The sequence below is a fragment of the Dermacentor variabilis genome, chromosome 7, assembly GCF_050947875.1.
Source record: "Dermacentor variabilis isolate Ectoservices chromosome 7, ASM5094787v1, whole genome shotgun sequence".
Lineage (NCBI taxonomy): Eukaryota > Metazoa > Arthropoda > Arachnida > Ixodida > Ixodidae > Dermacentor > Dermacentor variabilis.
The window spans coordinates 99279511-99301334 of record NC_134574.1 but is presented as its reverse complement, the minus strand read 5'-3'; the positions used below and the strand labels follow the sequence as shown (position 1 = coordinate 99301334).

General features: G+C 43.4%; 1 protein-coding gene across 1 annotated transcript in view; it reads left to right on the top strand.

Moving 5' to 3' along the window:
* LOC142587677 (sodium/potassium/calcium exchanger 4-like) overlaps positions 1–19735 on the top strand; it is a 78856-nt gene extending 59121 nt beyond the window's left edge. The window contains exons 14-17 of the mRNA XM_075698844.1: positions 1368–1482; positions 7382–7494; positions 7579–7644; positions 9482–19735. Coding sequence (XP_075554959.1) covers positions 1368–1482; positions 7382–7494; positions 7579–7644; positions 9482–9628 — 441 coding nt within the window. The 3' untranslated portion in view covers positions 9629–19735. The remainder of the gene's footprint in view (positions 1–1367; positions 1483–7381; positions 7495–7578; positions 7645–9481) is intronic.
* The last annotated feature ends 2089 nt before the right edge of the window (positions 19736–21824 follow it).

The following is a 21824-nucleotide window of genomic DNA, read 5'->3' as shown; positions in this document are numbered from 1 at the left end:
CAGGATTGACAGTCCAATTACTGTCATTTTAGTTACGCATATTTTGCGGTTATGCAGTTGGATGTCAAGAGCATCCTTCAGAGTGAGTCATCTATCCAAGTTTGAAAACACATTAACTGTCGTAGAGACTGTTTAAAGAAAAATTTACCCTCCCACCGTTTTCCACTGGATATTGCAAGTGTATGCTCGAGCCTCCACCATTGCCGAATTAGCTATGTCATCTGTGAAGTAAATGCAACCTTCAATCTACCATAGCAAATAAAATTGGAGTGGTGTATTAGTGACTTTAGGATTCAGGTTTATTTGACTGGAGTTCTGTCAAATCTGGATAGCAATTTGAACAAGGTTTTTTACGTACGGCAGATCTTTTTATTGAGTGGGTTGATTCTAATAAACCCTTAACTGCTAAAAATCTAGCTAGCTGTCTGAGGACAGCACAGTGAGCCAGTGAAGCACTTCAATATGGACTACCATGCTCAAGGAGATTGCTACGACATTAATTGTGAACTTGGCTAGAGACAGCTGCTAAAGAGAAAGTTCATGAAAACCACTGCATATACTGGGTGTTCCATTAGCGTCCTAATGTGCAGTTTCTACAGACAGCCTGGAAAGGCACGTCACTGACCGGTTGAAGCTGCTCCATGTTCATTGGTGCCTACGATGCAATATTTTCAGTGCCGATTGTTCATTTTATGCCATAGAAAATGCAGGAAATCAGCTGGAAGTGGAGCATTGGTCTAATTTAAGCAGAATTTTTACTATATCTGCAGTTGCTGTATCAGGGTTCTTAATTTGTGAAGTCTTGAATTCAGAATTGTGGCCTGTGCTACACCAGGCAATCAACATATTTTCATGTTGCTTCACTACCTGCAGGTGCAAACTGCACCATAGATCACCCTTCTTTTGGTACCAACACCCTGTATAATTTTAATGGCAATCATACGAAGGAATAAGACAAGATGGCCGTTATTAAACATAGGTGAAAATGGAGTGTGACACTATGTGCAACACTGCGTAGTACTGTACTTCCCTCGTCAGGCCCACTTTTCCGTGTTTCAGTATGTGTGAGTGGTTCAGGGAAAGCAGTCATTTTCTTCTGTGATTTTGTGCTTAGGACCACAAGCGGTGGCCTTTCATGAGCCACCGTCAGCTCTTTCTATGACCATTTGAATTTTTTTTTGTTATCTGCATGCAGTGCAACAAACTTTTCCATGTCTTTACTTACGTTACGTGAAAAGGAGCAGTCATTGCCACTGCAAGATGACCTCTAGTGCCATGTTTTGCTTTCATTCCCACGATGAAAGAGCTAGGCAACGCTATCACCATTCCGAAGAACAGATGTTCAGCCAAGCGCGCGACCTGTGCAGGTGACCCTCATTGGCTACACAATGGGGATCCCGGACACGATAATGGGCATCACATTCTTGGCAGCAGGTACGAGCATACCTGACGCCTATGCCAGCCTGCTGGTCTCCCGACAAGGTGCGTGCATCTACAAAACTTCTAACCACCTCAATTCATAACCCCGATAAGCACTTACACACAGGCCTGCGTGATTCAACACAGATCAGGCAATACCTGATGAGTGTGTACAGTGTACTGCTCGAGTGCGGTCACTGCGAATTGTCAGCTATTGATTCTGAAACCGCAAGAAATGCCAGGGTAGTTATTTTATGCCAGAAGACCAACTTTGTTGGCGTGCGATAAAACTAATACAATCACTTAGCTGCATAAAGGCGCTGGTTCTCCAGGTAGGCGCCCCGTATATTTTGTCTGTTCCGTTCTACAGCGCCTGGCAATGCAGTATTAAATGGCTCAAGACGTAATCTTTCACCATGCCACAGTAAGAGGTTAACGATGCGCTTCAATTTAGCAAGATTTGGTAGTACGCCCTAAGTCAGAATACTTGTTCAGTCAGTCACTGGTTGGATCGCAAGCCGTAGCTCACAGGGATCTTAAATGCTTGACGGAGCACGGGCCAAGATCAAAACTAACGCTACACTTGTTCCTTCGTGAGAGAGAGAGAGAGAAAATGCACGAAAGCAGTCGGCGTTGCTATTTTGAATTTAGCAACGTGCGAGCCAGCTGCTTAAGCTGCTGCGGCCTAAACGTTCTGGGGGCGATGCGTTAAACCTCTCTGCCGATCACATCTTCCGCGACGCTAGGCACTGGCAAGCGACAGTTTTGCGAGTGACGCCCGAGGTCACATCTGGCCCGCGGGCGCTTTGTCCAGTCGTCTGCGTCATGCTCCGCAGACAGGGCAACGCCCGACGATCCGCGACAACTCTAGCCGTCAGGTCCGTCAGTAAAGAAGCAAAAGTTTAGAATAGCCAATACAGGTGTTTCGAATACCGAAATGGGTGAAACTGTATTTGAGGTGCACAACGTACCCGTCGGTGCTTTCGGGGCAGCTTCTGCTCTCGTCGCAGTCTCCGCGCCTCCGAGTTGCGTTTCTTTCTGCATCGCCACCGTTCGCGCACCTCGCAGCAATGTCACGAAATGACGGAATAGAACTGGGACGACAGGGCAATTCCTTTCTGTTTTTTTCTTGCCGGCCTTGAACAAACTTTAGGTAAAGCTAGCTGTCAGATGTAAACAAGCAAGACAAACTTTTTTTCACGCACCAAATGTCACTGGCTGGATTGAATTGGATCGACTGGACTCGCGCAAAGCCTTCGTGTAGTTTCGGTTTTTGTTCATACATTTTTGTTTGTTTGCTCGCTTTTTTGTTTTTTATGAATGCTGAACGATGCGTCGAGACCCAGCTACAAGCGGGTTTTCTGGTAAAACGCTGATTCGCCCAAATTTCGTGAAGAAGTTGAACATACCAGGATCATTAGTTTATTATTTCACTACGGATGGGGTTTGCTTGCTTGGCGCATTTGCCGTGCACGCAAGCGTGCGCTTCCGACCCTCTAGCAAACGTGTGCGCTACATGGCAGCGAACGTTCGCGCCTCGCGCTTGTACCGCTCTTTTCCTGCAGGTATCAGGCTCCATCCTGCGGCGGTCTTGCCAGAGGCGCGCACTCGTCATGCTGCAGTAGTAATGCCTCGTTTCAGCCTCTTCGACGATTTGGCACGACAGTTCGCCACCGTCTCCTCGTGAGGCCGCTGGCGCGTGGCTTTAGCGCTCAGCGCACTTAATCAAAGATGGAGGAAACATAATTCTAAGAAAACTGGCGGCTCTCTATACGAAGTGTCTATCGTCTGCAAGGGTCCCAGAAAACCAGAAGAATTGCAAACATTGTACTAATCCACAAAAAAGGAAGACATTAAAGAACTGAAAAATTATAGGCCCATTAGCTTACTCCCAGTATTATATAAAATATTTACCAAAATAATATCCAATAGAATAAAGGCAACACTGGACTTTAGTCAAACAATTGTGGAACTGGCTGGCTTCAGGAAGGGATACTTTACAATGGATCACATCCATGTCATTAACCAGCTAGGTTATCGAGAAATCTGCAGAGTACATGCAACAAGCCTCTCTATAGGGCTTTCATAGATTATGAAAAAGCATTTGATTCAGAAGAGATACCAGCAGTCATAGAGGCATTGCGTAATCAAGGAGTACAGACCGCTTATGTAAATACCCTAGAAAATATCTACAGAGATTTCACAGCCACTTTAATTCTACACAAGAAAAGCAGGAAGATCCCTATAAAGAAAGGGGTCAGACAAGGAGAAACAATATCTCCAATGCTATTCACTAGTGTGCTTGGAAGAAGTATTCAAGCTATTAAACTGGGAAGGTTTAGGAGTAAAGATCGACGGCAAATACCTAAGCAACCTTTGGTTTGCCGATGACATTGTTCTATTCAGCAACACTGCGGACGAGTTACAACAAATGATTGAGGATCTTAACAGGGATAGTGTAAGAGGGGTTGAAGATTAATATGCAGAAGACAAAGATAATGATAAGTAACCGGACAAGGGAACATGAGTTCAAGATCGCAAGTCAGCCTCTCTGTGAAGGAGTATGTTGACCTAGGTCAAATAATCACAGGGAACCCTGACCCTAAGAAGGAAATTCACAGGAGAATTAAAATGGGTTGGATCGCATACAGCAGACATCGTGAGCTCCTGACTGGGAACTTACCATTATTATTGAAAAGGAAAGTATGCAATCAGTGCATTTTACCAGTGCTGACATATGGGGCAGAGGCTTGGTCATGTAATGCGCTGATTAGATGGCCGTTGGACCATTAGGGTGACAGCATGGGTACCAAGAGAAGGGAAGCGCAGTAGAGGACGGCAGAAGACCAGGTGGTGCGATGAAATTAGGAAATTTGTGGGTGCTAGTTGGGATCGGTTGGCGCAGGACAGGGGTAATTGGAGATCGCAGAGAGAGGCCTTAGTCCTGCAGTGGACATAAAATAGGCTGATGATGATGATGATGATGATGGTGGTGGTGGTGGTAATGGTGGTGAATGGGTCCTCAGAGAGGGACACGTGTAAGGTATCTATGTACGACAAACACACATACACTTTCATCTACCTTGAGAGCATGCAGTCAATGTTTACACTCAATGTTTATCGTTTCGCCGATCACAGATTGCAGCTTATTTGCAGACGATATATATATATCGTTTGCGTTTGCGAATCGTTTGCGAATCCGGTCATAGGATTTTGGAGCAATATGGTTGTGTTCTGTACGCATCTACTCTACATGGACTATGTTTAACAGATCTGAAAACTGGTCGAGTATGGGCTTTGTGATAACGGACATTGTAGTATATACCGTGAGTGAGAACGGCATAAATATATATATATGAGAAATCCTGACGTCGAACATAACTGCAACCCCGTGTACATGCTATCTGACGCGATTTGACGGTCGACGTCATATTACACAGCATCACAGGACCCACACCACTGACACCAGAACCTTGAGATCGGTAAAGTGACAGTCAAAGCAGACACCAGTGAAACCGTGCACAAACACAAAAGTCAATGCAGTAACTGCATGGGTGATGTGCAATGATGCAGTCGCCATTGACAACCTAAAGTTGTCCAACTAGCATATAAATCTTTATCAACCAATCAAGTCAACCAATCATGTTGACTCATTTCAGTGACGTTGTGGTGAACTTCATCATTCGTCTCCCGTCTGGAAACCGTCTTGGAGTGCAGAGGGGTATTGGTTACACACACTTAATTGCAGGAGGAATTTAAACTTCTGAAGGCTGTGTTTCTGAATTAGACAAACAGCACAGGTACGCATGGTGTACAGGAGAAGATTTTATTGGAGAGAGAGATTAGAGAACAAATTTTATTGGAAAAGTTGTGCAGCATATATACCTTTGTAATCATATCAATATGCTAATAGTATAGAGAATGCGCTAAACTCATGCATGCTGATAAAATGTTGGGCATAGCTATAGAACAGCAAAACTTTTTCAACTTGGCAGATATGTGACTCTCATCGACTGTATCTCTAGAAAGCATAATTCTTTTGTTAATAAGGCCATGAGTATATATTTACATAACTGCGGGGATTGCCTCGCAACGCAATCTTTTCAGATGTTACGATTCTCCGTGTCGGGCGAGCTGTGCTTGCTCAAAATCATGTACTCAGTATGGGAGAGCAACTGCAGGATTTACAGTGAGCAGCACGCCACCCTTCATGTGTGCATTTGACACTATATAATCATGCCCACTCAGTCTATTGGCACAGTGGCCCACCTGCCCCACATATTTTTCATACCCCCCACATTTTCTGTACTCTCAATATGTACACCACATATTTTTCATACCCACCACATTTTCTGTACTCTCAATATGTACACCATTGTTGCCAAGGGTGTTGTTCATAATGCCAAGGGTGTTGTTCAGAACAAGTGAACTAGTCAGAGCATTTATGGCCCAGCCTAACAACCTTGCTGTTGCAATTGACACAGGCCGAGACCATTCCTACCGACACATAACACCACTTGGCTTCATTCTGCGATCAGCTAGTCTCCTGGTTAGATCAGCTGCTAGAGCAACCACCCCGGATAGGCATTGGTCCTAGGTTCGATCCCCAAATCAAGACAAATTTTTCTTCAACTGCTGATTAAGCTTTCTTTCTGAGAAACCCATAATGGGTTTCCTTTGCAGCTTTGTGCTACAGTCAGGTGGATGACAATGATTTTCACTTTCATGACATAGGACCTTGAGCTGACACATACCACACAACCTCCACTGATCGGTGCGTAACACCGATGACTCATTCAAAGGCCCGTTCATGCACTTGCATCACAGAGAGCAGCATGATGAGGGAAGACCAGCAATGCAAGATATTCTGTTGGTCGTGCTGCTGTTCTGGGGAACCTCGCTTGAACTGCCACCACTGACCACAAGTGCACGTACAGCAATGACAACTGTCACAGTACTGTAGTTTGCATTACAATTCTCATGAATGCAAATGACCCAGTGCACAACGTTACTATGTTCATGCAACAGCATAACCAACAGCACACAAGACAGCATCATAGCAATGAATGCACTTCCCACACTTCTGAGAGTGTGTCAATTCTGTGTCATCATGTTGTGATGGTCCTCGTGGCATACAGTTTGCCATGTGACCCTCCCCTAATCACTTCCAATTATGCTCTTCCCTAAATGTGCTAAAAATGTGCAGACGTACCTTATGAACCACTAGGTCAAAGTGTGTCAGGCTGAACATATTCATTGGCATCAAATGAGTGGAGAGACACTTAACTCACTATAACGCTGCCCATGTGAAGCTTCCATACTGAGCCACATTTAGCCTGATCTTTCTTTCCGACACCCACTTCCCCAAGCATCAAGTGAAAGTTATGCGATTCCTGAACAGAGCGCTCCACCATTACTTTTGCTGACAAAATATACTTGTTTAGTCAGACATTGCTCCAGACAATGTGTAAGCCAGATTTATTCCGGATGAAATGAATAGACGTTGCATTGAAACACAGTATTAAGCAAAACCTACCATAATGTCTGATTTCTGTACAAAATTTGAGCAGGAACAAGCCAGAAGTTTAACTGGAAGAGCCCCTTATACCGATCAACATACAGTATAAGGTGCACAGCTAATTCTTGTAATAGTTGATGGAATTGTGTGCCTGCCTCATTTCCGTATATCTGGTACATTATATCTATACACACCACATTTTAGGAAGAAAACATCCCAGGAAGGTGCATATGACGTTATCATTTTGCATGAAATAGAAATGCAAACAATTGCACTCAGAAATAACATTGCATTATGCATGTCAAATGAATGGCAAATTTTCAATACAGTGCATAAACGTCTATCCCAAAGCTGTTGTCAGTACTTCTTTTTGTTTTTTCCCTTTTTCAGGTTGGGTATATTTAAACTTCATTGTTAACTCATATTAACCTTTTCTTTTGCCAGGTCAAGGAGACATGGCCATAGCAAACAGTATTGGAAGCAACGTCTTCGACATTCTAATAGGTCTAGCACTGCCATGGCTGATTCAGACAGGGATGGTCAAACCTGGGTCACTTGTAAGTTCTCTGCCACGTGTGGCACATACCTTTATGGGCTTTTTATGAAATTGCTGAATTAATTCTGCAAAACTTCTTGTGCAGGCTTACATCAACAGCGGGGGCCTGGTGTGGTCAGTCGTCTTGCTATTCCTTACCATCATCATTACAGTGAGTTCAGTTCCCTTATGACTGTATACTAACCACTGTCAATATAAGTGGAACCTTGATATAATAAACATGGATATAACGAAGTATTAGATATAACGAATTATTGCACATAACGAATTATTGGCTACAACGAACTAAATCTAAAATGTTTCTGGCTGTTGGCGTGTAACGAATATGTGCTTACAACAAATATAACATATAATGAAGGTATTTTTGTGTTGGATATGCAATTTCGTTGGTGACGTTAGAGTTTATTTCTATGGCTCGTCCATGGCATTCTGCTGCCGAGTGTGAGGTGGGTGCAATAACATCATTTCACAATGCAAAAATGTTTGTGTACATAGCTTTTCTACAAACCCCAGTTTGTCTTTGGAATGATAAACCTCATCAATGAATAGATTAGGACACCCCTGAAACAAAAGCATGTCAAAGTAAGAGAAGTCAACCACATTGTCTTTGTTATTTTCAACATATAAACTTAAAGCTGTCTGAACCAATAGCTACAAGCCTAGTAGTGGGTCCAGTGCCATGCAGAATTGAGAAATCACAGTAATCACATAACCTAAGAGCTTAAGTGTTGTAGCTCAAGACAAGGCTTACCGGAATGCAGACACCTCCAAAAGCAATTCCTTTTTTTCCATTTTTCTTATTTTTTAAGTCATTGTCTCTTGCATTTAATGTTTCTCGCATATCGCTAACAAACAAAACCTTAGCTCTTTCTGATCCACTGATTTATGTAGGAATCATGATTCTTTGCAAGAAATATCCAATGTGGATAAAAAAAAAACGACCAAAACTAATGTCAGAAATTGGAGTGTCAGCAACTCTCACTATACACTGCTTAATGCACAGCAGGCAATGCTACAAAGGCGAGAGAGAATTCTCTTGCTGGATGCATTTTTGGCCAAAAAGTAATGAAGAGATAGGTGTGCGTCATGTAATGCAGTGTAACAATAAAGTCCCAGTATGTCTCATGCTTTTAGGCCACAAAACGTAATGGAATTATTTCATGGAAGGCAATGCAAATCTAAACCTTTTTGCCATCCAGTAGCAGAAGCGACGCATTCCTTTGACCAGTGGTCGCCGTGCACTGCTTGTGCTCGTAACCAAAACACAGTGTGTCACATGCTGGAAGCACGAAGGTGCATAAATGATATGCAATTTGTCATGACCTTGCGTCCACAAGCTGCAGTACCACACATGAGAAACTGCATAGCAGAAAGCAAGGAGTGAGACACCTATGATCACGCTATACTTCGGTGGTACCTACAGCATTGCCTGATATGTATGAAACAGAGTGTACGTAACTTGTCGTCTTGAAGCCGCAGATAAACATGGTCGTTCCCGGTATTTTAGCAAATGCCCAAGCATCGCATTATGCTGAGGTTAGGCCGCTAGCATATCTCCTCGCTCGGGTGGCACAAAAATGGTCTTGACGTAATTCGTTGCTGTCACATGCTGCACCATTTTAATCGTAATTTAATAATTCCGAAGAACCGTACCCTGTCTTCAATGGGCTTGACTTGCTGACAATTCATGTGAAGAGGCTTCAGTATGCTGCCTAAAAAATCCACAGGAAATTTTTTCTGTTATTTTTGCCTGTCTTTTGTCACTCAACTCCGCAAAACTTGGAATTTTCAATTCATTGATGAGAGCAGTTTCTAGACTTGCTAATATTTGGAGTGCCATTCCACATGGCCAATTCTGTCGCATTCAAATAATTTTGCTTTCACGCATCTGCTAGTTGTAATGCCAGGGGAAGCTCCCACGCCTTGTAAAAGGAATGACAGTGTGCTCCTGGGCAGACAACTCGATGTGACCGCAGCAACTGTTGCAGGTCTACGCCATCCACCGGAGCCACTGGCTGCTCACCAAGAAGCTGGGCGTGTTCCTCATGGTGGTGTACGTCATCTTCCTCGTAGTCTGCAGCGCGGTTGAGTTCAACCTGCTGGGATACGTGAACCCACCGATGTGCGTCGAGTGAGCTACAAGTCACGGCCCCTTTGCAAAGTCTCCCTAGTGTGGGGATATTCTAGTCGGCCGATGTTCATCACAGGGAACAATTCCCGGTGCACACGCACACATGCATACTGCAATGCTGGGCGAATGCAGGGAAATAATTGACAATGCTGGAATAGGGGGAAAGGAGCCCTCTGGACTTCTTTTGCGTCATCAATGTTGAGCTACAAGATAGGGTTGACACCTTTGTTAAGGGTAAACAACGGCTTTTGGAAGTGGGGACAGCAGAGAGATGCAATACTTAAATGCGCTGTTGTTGAACGCACATTTAAAGGGGCCCTGAAGTGCTTTTTAAACACAGTACGAAAACATTGCCGATCTGTACAAGTGGCTCCTGTGAACATGTGATCAGAATGTTGTTGCACTGCACGCAGCAGGAAATTGAAAATCTCATGTACAAAACTGCAAGAAATCGCTTGCTCTCACTTCCGCAGTGTCGTCATGCAGCGTTATCGCAAACAGCTGGACCCACTGATAGCTGTTGGCTGATGTCACGATCATGAGAACACTCTTGATAATACAGAATTGCTAACTGTGAGTTAAATAAGTGAAAAATATATACGCCTGCAATCTCAAAACGACAAAAATAATTTTGTCTTTGCGCTGCCAGCCTATGCATGACAGTTGCACGTAGCTGTGCGCTGGGTAGCATAGTGTACTGCAGCCACTATGGGGTGCTGTGACAAGCCCTTTCACAGTATTTCACTATCAGGGCACTCAACTTTCGGGCTGGGCTTCGCATCGCCCCTGGCTTCTCCCCTGTGTAGCTTCCAGCACGCTAGCGGGGACAAAAGAGAGAGAAAACCACTTATTGGTGCGATAACTCCACCTATACTTCATGGGTTTGAAAAAAATTTACAGCATGAGGTTTGTGACACAGCGTCCTCTAATAGTGATGCCATTTTAGGATTAGTTGTGAAAGTGCTTCAGGACTCATTTAAATAGCACAAGAAGCAAAAGTAGTTATAAATTTTATACATCCAGGAAATGCAACGCTTTTGTACGATTCAATTTGCTTTATTTAAGCACAAATAATAAAGAAGTAACATTATGTTGGAAGCTATATGCCATGTAGGCTAGCCACATGTACTGAAAAATGTGGACATCAGTATGTAAAAAACCATTTTTGCACTATCAACAGAGTGTGTTAAACCTCCAAGGCATAAATCAATCAGATTATAGTCCACCTTAACTTTTACACCAGTGGTCATTCCTGTGATGTGATATCTCAGCTTTTTGTCCAGGGAGCTAGGTGCCAGTCACAACGTTGAACTGGTAACTAGCGACATCTGAAAAAACAAATACTGTGTCGGTTGAAAACCAAACAGGTGGTAGCCATAATACGGTATAATCTCGATTATATAAATTTCTCAGGACCTCCTAAAATATTTCTGTCATCCAAAACTCATACGAATCATAACAAATGATAGCCATAGCACGAAAGTGAGAATAAGACAGTCTCGTTTAATTGCAGTGACTACTTTTGGTTGAAGGAGTTTGATGGTGTTGTGGACCAGTCTTTCATTGATGCTGTTGAGGAACCATTTCTGGCATGTGTATAGCGTTGTAGTACTACTCATTCTTTCACCTTCGTTGCCAGCACTCAATGTCGCAGTGAACGCTCTTCAAGTGCGCGGATATTCGCCGGGATCGTGAAAGGGCAACATTTCGTACGCTGACTTCGCAACTGTACACTACAGCCGTACTTCCACAACAGGGAGAGACCTATGGTGACATAAATATTTGCATCATCTACCACAGCCCAAAAAAACATTTCAGTCATCCTGAAACATGCCGCACTGTATTTAATGCATTCTGCTCGAAACTTTTTTTGAAGTATGAATCGCCCATAAAATCGGATCAATCACAATTGTATCTTTGAGATTCAGCTGTACAAGATAGTCTGAACCAAGTCATCACAGATGAGATTACATGCGAGGGCTGCCGTGTAAGTGCTAGCAGATACCCTGCGTTAAGCTCTGGACTTGGTCACTGTCTCCACTGCATGCTAAACATTTAAGTGGGAACATGAAAACTTGCCTTAAGTTCAGTGTTACTAGAAATGCACAGAGCTAAATTTCCATATGACTGCTGTTAACCAGAAAGACTACCAAGGACATGTTCTTCAGTAGGTAGGAAAATTAATGGCACAGCAGGTTTCGACAAGTAATGGCTGAACACTTGCTTCGAGAGTAAATGTCAGTAAAGTAGTCCATAAAGCGCTCCCTGTCACATTAGAATGCACAGTACAACATTTAGCCATGCTGCCTATAGTCTCTAAAGCTGCTATCCAGCTTCCGTGAACACAGCACCATCTTTTTAGAACTGTGAATTCTATTGCGAGCCTCATCAAAGTCATGCGCTTGATTTCCAGCGATTCAGGTTAGTCCAAGGCTTTCATATGAAATTGGTGCTCTTGTCGCCTGCTGCAGAAGCCGGTTCAAACAGGATGGAAGGTTGTGTCTATAAGTTGCAGATATATTTAGCCTTGCGGAATTCATAGCGGTGCCCCCCAGGCTCTGGCGGCACAACTGTAATGGGTGTAGCTTAATTTGGAACTCCGTGGAAACATTTCACGTGAAAGACTGTCACCACACGGCTTTGTATATGGTTGTAACTAGTACGAGGTGACCACAGCTTTCTCGCAGTGCTGGTTTGGGGCGATAACTCGCGCGTCTTCGACAGAGATGTAGATTTTAATCATAGTGTTGGGTAAGGTGCGTACAAGATGGCTTGCAGTAAAGTGCTGCTAAGCAGAAAACACTAAAATCGAGAGAGAGGTAAAGGACAATGCGCAGACACTGAAAAAGGCACGGTTCACATATTTTTTACACTCCTGCTTTTTGCCGTAGCTTCACATTGTGACAGTAGGGCGAGGTGGCAGTGAGCATGGTGGAGATAGCCGGTGTAGCACCAGCGCTATTTATAGACTGTTTGTACACTAGCTAGCTCTTTTATGTGCATCTGTTGTTCTGCGAAATTGTGCAGATATTGACCGTCTAGCATTCCGAATTATTTAGTGGGGAGGATTGAGCACATTATATACAAGGACTGCACGGCAAAGTTGCACGAGCAAAGTTTGCCAAGTCCCGAAACAAGAAAACGCACTCCCACGTATGCAGTCTTACGTCCGATGACCAAAATGCGCGAAGTTGCTCAGTACGACCATAAGAACTAGTGTCAGCAAAATGGCCCTGTCGGAACATCAATTCAATGCTGTGCTTTAATACTCAATTCAGAGAGCAGAAGAGGGGACCTCAGTTTGGGGAGAGACTTATTCACACGAATTGCACATGATCCGTGTTATATGGTACATGGTACATGTTATATGGTGAACTGCGGCTCCGTCCTACAGCATATGTGTCTAAATGCCATGTTCAGCACAAGAAAGTGAGTACATGCAGCAAGCATCTGATTACCCCTTTAAGTGCCAAGGATGAGGCTTATGTGTACAAAGGGTTTTCAGCAAGAATTGCCAGGGGTTAAGGACTTTGTTGGACTGTATTCGAGCGATGCAAGCTATTGGCGTGTGCCAATGGTTTACATATGGCACCATACGTGTGCCCACCGAGAGGGTGTGGAGGGGTTGAGGGACAAAGGAGGCAGGGGCCGTCTCTGGCTTGCAGAGTTGGGGCCGCTAGTCTGTCTCGTAACCTTTGGCATCCTGTGCATACGCAAGATACCAAAGGACTGCCACACACTCTGGTGAACCTAAAGAGTGGGGAATAGCTCCGCAAGATTTGCTTCCCTTCACTTTTGATCAAATTATCCACAATGGCTGTTTGGAAGGTTTGGCAGCTCTATGACTAGCCGATACGGAGCAAACATGAGAAGGCCATGGGGGCACTTATGGCAACGAGAAAGCCAGTGCTGCAGGGAGGTTTGGGCCCTATGTTAATAGGGGTACCTGCAGCTTCGCGTATCCATGCATGGTGTATCGTTCTTGCTTTTACAGTCACACAAATTTTTCTGAATTTAGTACTCGTGTCAATCACGCTAGGATAGTACGTGCAAGTGATAAATGAAAATGGTATTTTCTAAAAGCTTTTTCCAACGTTTTAAACAGCACTTATTGGTTCAAGGTGTTGCTCCACCTGAAATATTGTTGTGCAAGGTTCATGCAATATCTTTGCCAAACTGAGGTTGCCGTGTTCTGGGCCGCAACAAAGTCTTTCACTTCTCTCTGGAAGCTATTCCCACTCACCACACATGCTTCCAGAGGGCACATTTACTGTGTGTTTGCACAGTTCAACCCCGTATGTAGACTTATATGAAGAAGTTGTGAACACTATACGTGAGTGTTATATATACATAGTGCTATTCATATATGCTTGTTGACTTCAGCCAAATATTTTTTTTTGCCCAGTGAGAATAGATTAAGTGTAAGGGTTCATTCACTGTTGCCGATTCATGTTAATCGTGGTCTAGCTTTCTTCTTGGGGACTTCATAATGGACTGCTAATGTGTGTGCATGTGCGTGTGTATTGAGCTAGGTGTTGTGCTGTTGTTGTACATGTGTATTTCAACCATGGAAACAGAGATGCTCCTTAATTGTTGACCTCCTAGTGAAAGACAGGGAAACATCCAAGCTATCTTCAATTTAAAAACAGTGTTGCGTGTCCACTGGAATTTAACATATATGTATTCTCAAGGCTTTAAAGAAAGACATCTCAATTGCAATTCGGTTAGGTTGTCCTGTACCTAGATTCTAATAATGACATATATATATATATGTGTAACAAACCTACAGATGAAACTTGGAAGTGATACAATTGGTGGCATTCTCAAATGAAGCCGTTTCAGTTTTAAATTCACATGGCGGGAAATTCACATGCACGAAGCATTTTATTTGTCAGTAAATTCGAAAAGCTTTGCAAACACGACAGTGAGCTGCTGCATAATGAACTTTGTCACTTGACAACTTACTGTGTAGCATTTATACTGTCATTTGTGCAAAGTATTTTTATCCACGGGTAAGTCCACCCAGGTAAAGTGCCTCGTGCAGATGACTCCAGTTATTGCTCTCTCAATCCCAAAAAACAGGGAATATCGAGGGTGCCTGTGTCTGGTGCTCATTATAACACCATCATGGTGCTGGTACAATTTGACCTCAAAACGTGCAAGAAAAAGCATTGTTTTCAGGCAGTGTACAATCAATATCAACAGTGTTGGCAATCGTTCCCAAATTACTCAATTGCATATACATCAGCCATAGCCATAGAGCGTTTGGCGTCATATACGGACCTAATTTACACCAAGTAAGGAACTACATTTGACAAGAGGAACTCGGTAACCAATCATACAGACAACAGTGAAACTGCACAATCAGTTATTTGTCCTAAATCACCTGGCCAGCGATAATCACCACAAATTGTTAAAGGCTTAGCATCTAAGCAATCTAAGCAATCAAGGTAACAATGTCAGCCTCGTTCCCTTCTGTTGTTGCGTAAACCCTTCAATCACTGTGCACACAACTGGGCATGCCAAGATAGTGCATCAAAACTAAAAGCAGGAGAAAGTCATGTAAAACACGTCGCATGCATCTTGAAACACCTCTGATTGGACTTGTACTGTAAGTTCGCAAGATATACACAAAGTATTTTAGTAAAACAAGTTGGAAAGTAGACAGCTAGGTGCTCGCTCTTAATGCCAGTGCGGCATTGCAAAGCTGTTTCACTTCTATCATTCTTTTTTTGCAATGTTTTACATGAAGTATATTGTTCAAGTCAAGGGACAGGTGCTTTACAAGTGTGCTACACGTGAGATAGTTGATGTTCCCATATCTGACATTCCTGTAGATAGTCCTCACATAGAGTCCGCATTCTGTAAACTTGACAAAACTCACCTAAGAAATGAAAATTCTCAATCTGTTCTGTAGCTGTACGCTTTTTGTGATTCTGAAGCTGCAAGAAATGTGATGAAAAGTAAAATTTTAATTGAAGGCATCAATTGGTGCCTGAAGGGAATGAGCGACAAAACAAAACATGCTGTGAAACAAGTTCTCTTAACACACGCCCCCACTGATCCTGTGTGCTATCAACAATCGCGAGTGAAAAAAACAATCTTCTGTAACCGTCGAACAATCCTCCTCAAATGCAGCACTCATGGCTGTATCGAATCAAAACCTCCACAATCGTTTTGAAGACGTCAGTGTCTATGCTAACTACTCGGGTACCCAATCAATTTGCAACTCCAAGTTGCAACTGTCATTGTAGAGACTATCAGAGTGTGTCGTAAAGCACGCAAGCTCTGCGAGAAGCGCGTGCTTTACAGGTTGTCTGGTCACAAAGCCCCTCACAGAAAGCAATATATGCATACACAAATATATGACGCCTCCCAGTGTTGTGTGTTGTGCGGCCACGTGAGCTTTGAGAGAGCGAATGTACGCATGAGTTGTGTCTGCTTCGTGCCCTGGGCACATTCCTGGCCTGATGTCAATGCGTAATGTGTGACCATGTGCAAATTGACCATGACCGTGTGTGCTTGGTGCAAAACAGGCGTGGGACGGTATAGCCTCTGAATTTTTTTTTTCTTCACAATGCTAGATAGCTCATATGTCTAGCACTTCTTTCACCTTGTCATGTGTCTATGGTGGTGGCGTGAATTTGAAGAGTTCCTATATGGGAAATGTTGTTGTTTTACTGGTGACCCTGTTGTAAGTGTGTCTTTGAGAGGTGCTTTGTGTTTGCATTTGTCGAATGTTTGCCGTTTGTGCGAATATAGTATCACAACGTTGCTATTTAGACTTTGACTCATTGCACTTTGATCAGGTAAATGCAAAATTTATTGCGTATTCGAGGCGATTTGTTCATGTAGCAGCTATTTGGGCATGTTAAAAGAGAAAAACTAGCTCAATGAGTACATGTGCGTTTATTACTACTATTTTCGTGTAGAACATTGTGTTTAACTCGCCATTCCCAGATATGACAGTAGCATGAACAGTGAAAAGCACATAAGTGTATGTTCCCTGCTGCCCTAAGGTGCAGAAAAGCTTCGGAGTGAAATTGTCACGTCGGAAAGGTTCACCTCGGCGTCCAGTGCATTATGTCATGTTGCATCCTTGAGTGCCGCGAAGGCACAGCTGTGCGCAAAAGGAAAAGAAGAAGAGCACCTAATTTGCCACTTTAGAGTGACAATTTGTGCAATGTTGACAGCGTAGTCAACAAGAGTACATTTTTGCATGCCAACCATGTAACCACTGGTGACGAGTGATAGCGGGGGCTTTCATTGTGTACATTAAGCACGCGACAGTGTGACATTCCAACAGAGCCGCTCATAGCTGCGCATTACAGAAGAGTGATGCTGCCTATAAAATAACAGCCTCACCATATTGAGGCGAAAAAAGTTGGCTTAGACAGGGGAAAAGCAAAGCCAGCCCTCCTACAGAGTTTATCCTGCGGGGACAGATGTGCAACAATTACAGCAGTATTTACACCAGACGCCTTTCCCACTCTTTTTCCAATGAAAGTAAGATAATAAATAAAAAAATATCTCTAGAACCCTTTCTCGCTGACCTTTGCACCTACAATTCTTAACCCATGAATTGACAGTTCTGCCGAGTCATTTTAGACAGTGCCGAAGACGGGCACTCTCCGGTCATAGCAGCCGACAAGACGCGCACCCACCCATAGACGTCGTGTAAACCCCGGCCGTCACCAGGCGGCATAGTAGGAGTTTCAGCTCCCATTATTACATGACCCAGTCTTTCATTTACAGTGCCAAGAAGCCCCACTTTTGTGCTCCGCGTCCCTCCGAGCGAACCAAGCAAAGTTTTTTTCTCGTGCGTCTCCTTGGCGTCTTGGGGGCTGCACGCAGCACCACACGGAGTGTTCCACCACAAAGCTGCAAACCTTATTTTGATGGCATTTCTGAAAGCACGTCCACTCTGTTGTCAGAGCACATGCTGAAGGCAAATTCCATGGCCTGATCTCGGGCAACTTTCCCTGCTCCATGCTGGACAACTACTTTCCTGCTGGTTCGCTCAGACTGGATTGGTGCCTTGCTCTCTTCTTTTGGACCAACTCATTCCGCGATGAATTGCTCTCTCATGCCCCGCCACTGAGGCGTGGTTTCAACCAGAAGTTTCAGAGTGCGTTGAGTCACTTCTGCCAGCTGCCCACTACAACATTTACTGTGTTTCAGTACGGAAGCACAACATTTTCCCCTTGAAGATTTGTGAAGTACTGCAAAGAATGATCCAAGCAGTCGCTTGAGGATTGAGATAGCTCCTCTAAAACTACCAGCGAAATCCGTAGTAAAAAATGTTGCATCTTCCGAGACATACTTGCTTTGTAGCAGTACAGTATGCTCTCTTTAAAACAATATCTCTGCTAGGCTGAATGGCCTGGTGATCTTAGCTTAGTACCCACAGATTCAGTAAACTTCTGGTAAGTTGATCTTAGATAATACGCTTGGATCTTGGATAATAAGACACACTTCATGCGTGTCTTGACCATTTCATGCACATATTTCTTCTGGAAGGAAATGTGCTCAAAAATGATTATCAGTGTCGTGGAAAAAAAGATGTGCTTCAAAAAGAGAGGGAACTATTTTTACGAGCAGTTGTGAAAGAGATGTATGCCTCGGAAGGTGTCAACTTTGTAGGTTGTAGAATATATGGCTATTCGGAAAGAGCACAATTATAAGTCATCAGTGCATAAGCACAGTAATCAGCATATCGGGTCACTATTCATTATATGGTCTGGTTAAATTCAATTTATGTTTGTACCCAGGCAAGACATCGCAGCCAGTAAATGAGGGTTTGCTGTGGGAATTTTCTTGTGTGAAATAAAGTCACAAAATTCTTCAGCATTTTCCACCTCTGGTACAAGTTCCAAGCCTTTTGCTAAAGCCAATTGGCAGGTAAAGATGAGAAGCAATGCTATCGTGTACTGCAGAGAACTATTTTGGTGGTGTTCCCAGTGCGCACATATTTGAGTAAATAAGGGACAGGCCGAGGGTGAAAGAACACTGCAGCATTTTGTCACTCTGTGCCTATCCCTTATTTCTGTATGCACTGTGGACAGCATTGTAATGAAGGGTTACCGAAACTTGCCTGAGCTTTCACAATTGCAGAGAACTAGCTTTGTTTTATTCTCACTTGTGAATGACAGGCTGTGGAACATTGTGCATGACTTTGCAGATTCAGCATGCAGTATAGAAGTTCCCAGGTAAATATGAGTATCCTTGCTCATTGAAACAATGTGACAAAGAAAAAAAAATTACTAGAAAGAATGACCGGTTGCCATGCAAAATAAGGTACCAGCATACGTGGTGAGACACTCCACACAACAAAGTGATAGAAACATGGGCTTTCAGAGTGACAATAAAAAATAAAGAAGCTGCCTGCCAGTATAGCAGCGTAGTTTGACAAGTAGTGCAGTTGAGCTAGAGTGTGGCGATACATAAGGATGTCTTTCAAGTTTCCCTTACACCACGTGGAGGCAAGAGTTTGTTCTTGAGGTGCCAGAACTTGTTTTCTTGTGGTGCTAGACCATCTGGTCTGGTGCTGGTTTAGTTTTGAGAGAATGCATGCATTGTGAACTTACTGTTGGTGCTTTGGAAATCTGTTTCTTGCTTTCCAGTGTGGTCTGTAGGTAGTCCAAGTCACTGCCCCATGTCCCCAAAGTTGTGTCACGGACACCGCCGTTTGCAGACGTTTTATCTCTTGAAAAGAGACAAACCTACTGGAAGAATTTTACAAATTCACGAATTCGGCTGTACGACTAAACAAGCACGCACACAGAAGAAATGTGTGTTCTTGTGGCATTTTCAGAGCAGTTGAAGCCACATGCCATTTTTCCCTGAACAACCATTTCACCTTTTGCAACAACAAGCAACCCACCTCAAGAACAACCCCAGGCTTCTAAAGGAAAGCGAATTTTCAAAGAGAAAAGAAGTTAAACTATGTATCTTGCAGTGCTTGGTGGTGCATGTCGATAGTTGGGCATATTCCACAAGCCAGATGTAGAAAACTTTGAAACGTCTGTGTCTCGCTTTTTTTCCTTGTTTGAAATGTACAAACAAAATGTCTAAATAAAAATGGAGAACATAAATCCTTTTGTTTTTGAAATGTGGAGTCTTATTGTTGGTCACTGAAATTAGCACTGCTTGCATGCTATGCAAGGAGTGCCTCGCACTCAAAGCGATGAGCACACTACACAAAAGGCCGGAAGCAACTGCTGATCCACACATTTCAATGTGTGGGCACAAAGTAAGTTAGCTGGGACATGATTTTTCTTATGCACTTAGTGGTCAGATTGTTAGATCCATAATACCAGGGCATGTTTTTCTTTTGCACAAACTCATTCTCATGGTACATTCGAGTGGTCACATTTCAAGCCCTCTAGAGCACTCCGGTGGCGTAATTTACATTTGTACAGTTGAAATCGAGCCTTTGGTAAACATTTGCCTGGTTCAGTTAAGAGTGCTGTGCTGCAGTTCAGAGCGCTCAGAAGCATTCTCACCTTCACTCTGGGAGCACGACTACAATATGACAGAACTCCAGTCACGTGACTTCTTCAATCGCTCAGGCAGCAGCTGAGTGTTTGGCTTGGGCAGGCTTTCCTTGGCTCCAATAATCATGAGAGGGCCCCCCCGCATCACTGCAAACTGAGTCGGGGCACGACAGGAACCAGTTGAAAGTACCATTATTGCCGACTACTCCATCAAAGTTGTCCATCTGTCGATGCCTTGTATTGTGGAGCAGGTGGAGAGAGCAACGGTGGAGAAAGTGAAGAGAGGAGGCATGTGCTGCAGTTGCGGAGCATGGCGATAGGTGGCAACAGTCCTTTTTGTTCCGGAACAATGCAATGTGTACATGGGGGCCCTTTACGAAATTAAACACAGGAATAAGTGGCTGGGCGCGACAGTACGCTCTGCTCCGCTCACATTTCACGCACGCTGCAGATAAAGACATTAACTTTACATTGTGTGTGTATCCTAGAGACACAACCAAGGGGCAATCAGCTTGGCTGGAAAATGACAAATAAAAACAGTGGATGCACTAAACCTGCATGTCACTTCTGCCTGCACGAGCATGAGCAATAGCGTTTCTGTTGAATGCGGGTGCACAAGATGGTACAAGGCTAAAGGTGCTCATGGCATCTGACTGGGGTCCTGACCCCTGCACAATATGCTGTGTGTCCGACAGCAGCAACCAAATGCAGATAGAGCAGTTAACACACAATAGGTTACTCTTGACATAAATGTCTCTATCGAAAAGCAACAGGTCTCTTCAACAAAAAAATAACACATCCAGAAAGAATATAACACTTCGCAGTAGTATAAGGCAAAATTAAAAGTGCAGAAACAAAGACACAGACAACCCAGAACACCACAACCACTCACTAACAACTGACTCTTCTTAGTAAATGGTGAAATGAGAATTGAAAGTCTGCACATGTGTGATACAAGCGTCTCAACCCTGTGGCCTTTACGTTGCGCATGTACAGACCTTCAATGCTCATTTCACGTTTTCCGGAGAGGCATCAATTGTTAGTGAGTGCTTGTGGTGCTCAGTCTTGTCAGTTTTTTTTTTCTTGCACTCTTTTAACCTTACTTAATACAATGAACCTACTAGCCCAGAAACAAGTCTTGATAACAGTTGACGTATAAGCAATAAAGCAATGAACAAACGAGCTTTATATTCAACCTAGACAAAGTACTACTTATTCTTCATAAAAGTGCCTAAATGTAATCAGTGAATTTGTCAATCTCAATTATTAAATGCTTATTATGTTAGGTGGTCTTAGACCAATAATTAAAAAAAAAAGCTTTTATTTCTTCGAGCAATGGTGCTGAGAACTTGCACATGTATGCAATGTCGTGTGCTTATATTGAATGTGAGGTCCATTTTTGTTTATCTCGTTTGGTGATAACTTTATGCAAGCTGCTTCTAAAGCGATTTTCTACTAAAATTTGCAAAATGTCAGTTCCTCAGATTTCTCTAAACAGGGTATCAATGACTTCTACGCGATTCAAGGGATGCTGCAAGACCAACCTCGTTGCTCTGTCTACCCTAGAACAAGAGTTCCGAGACTTCAAAGTTAAGCATTAGAATAACAATCTTTCGAGCTTCACCAGGTCTGAGCACTTGCCAACAGACAATAATGGTGCATTGATCACATGCTGGCGATCATGCCTGTAAAGTTTGAATTAGT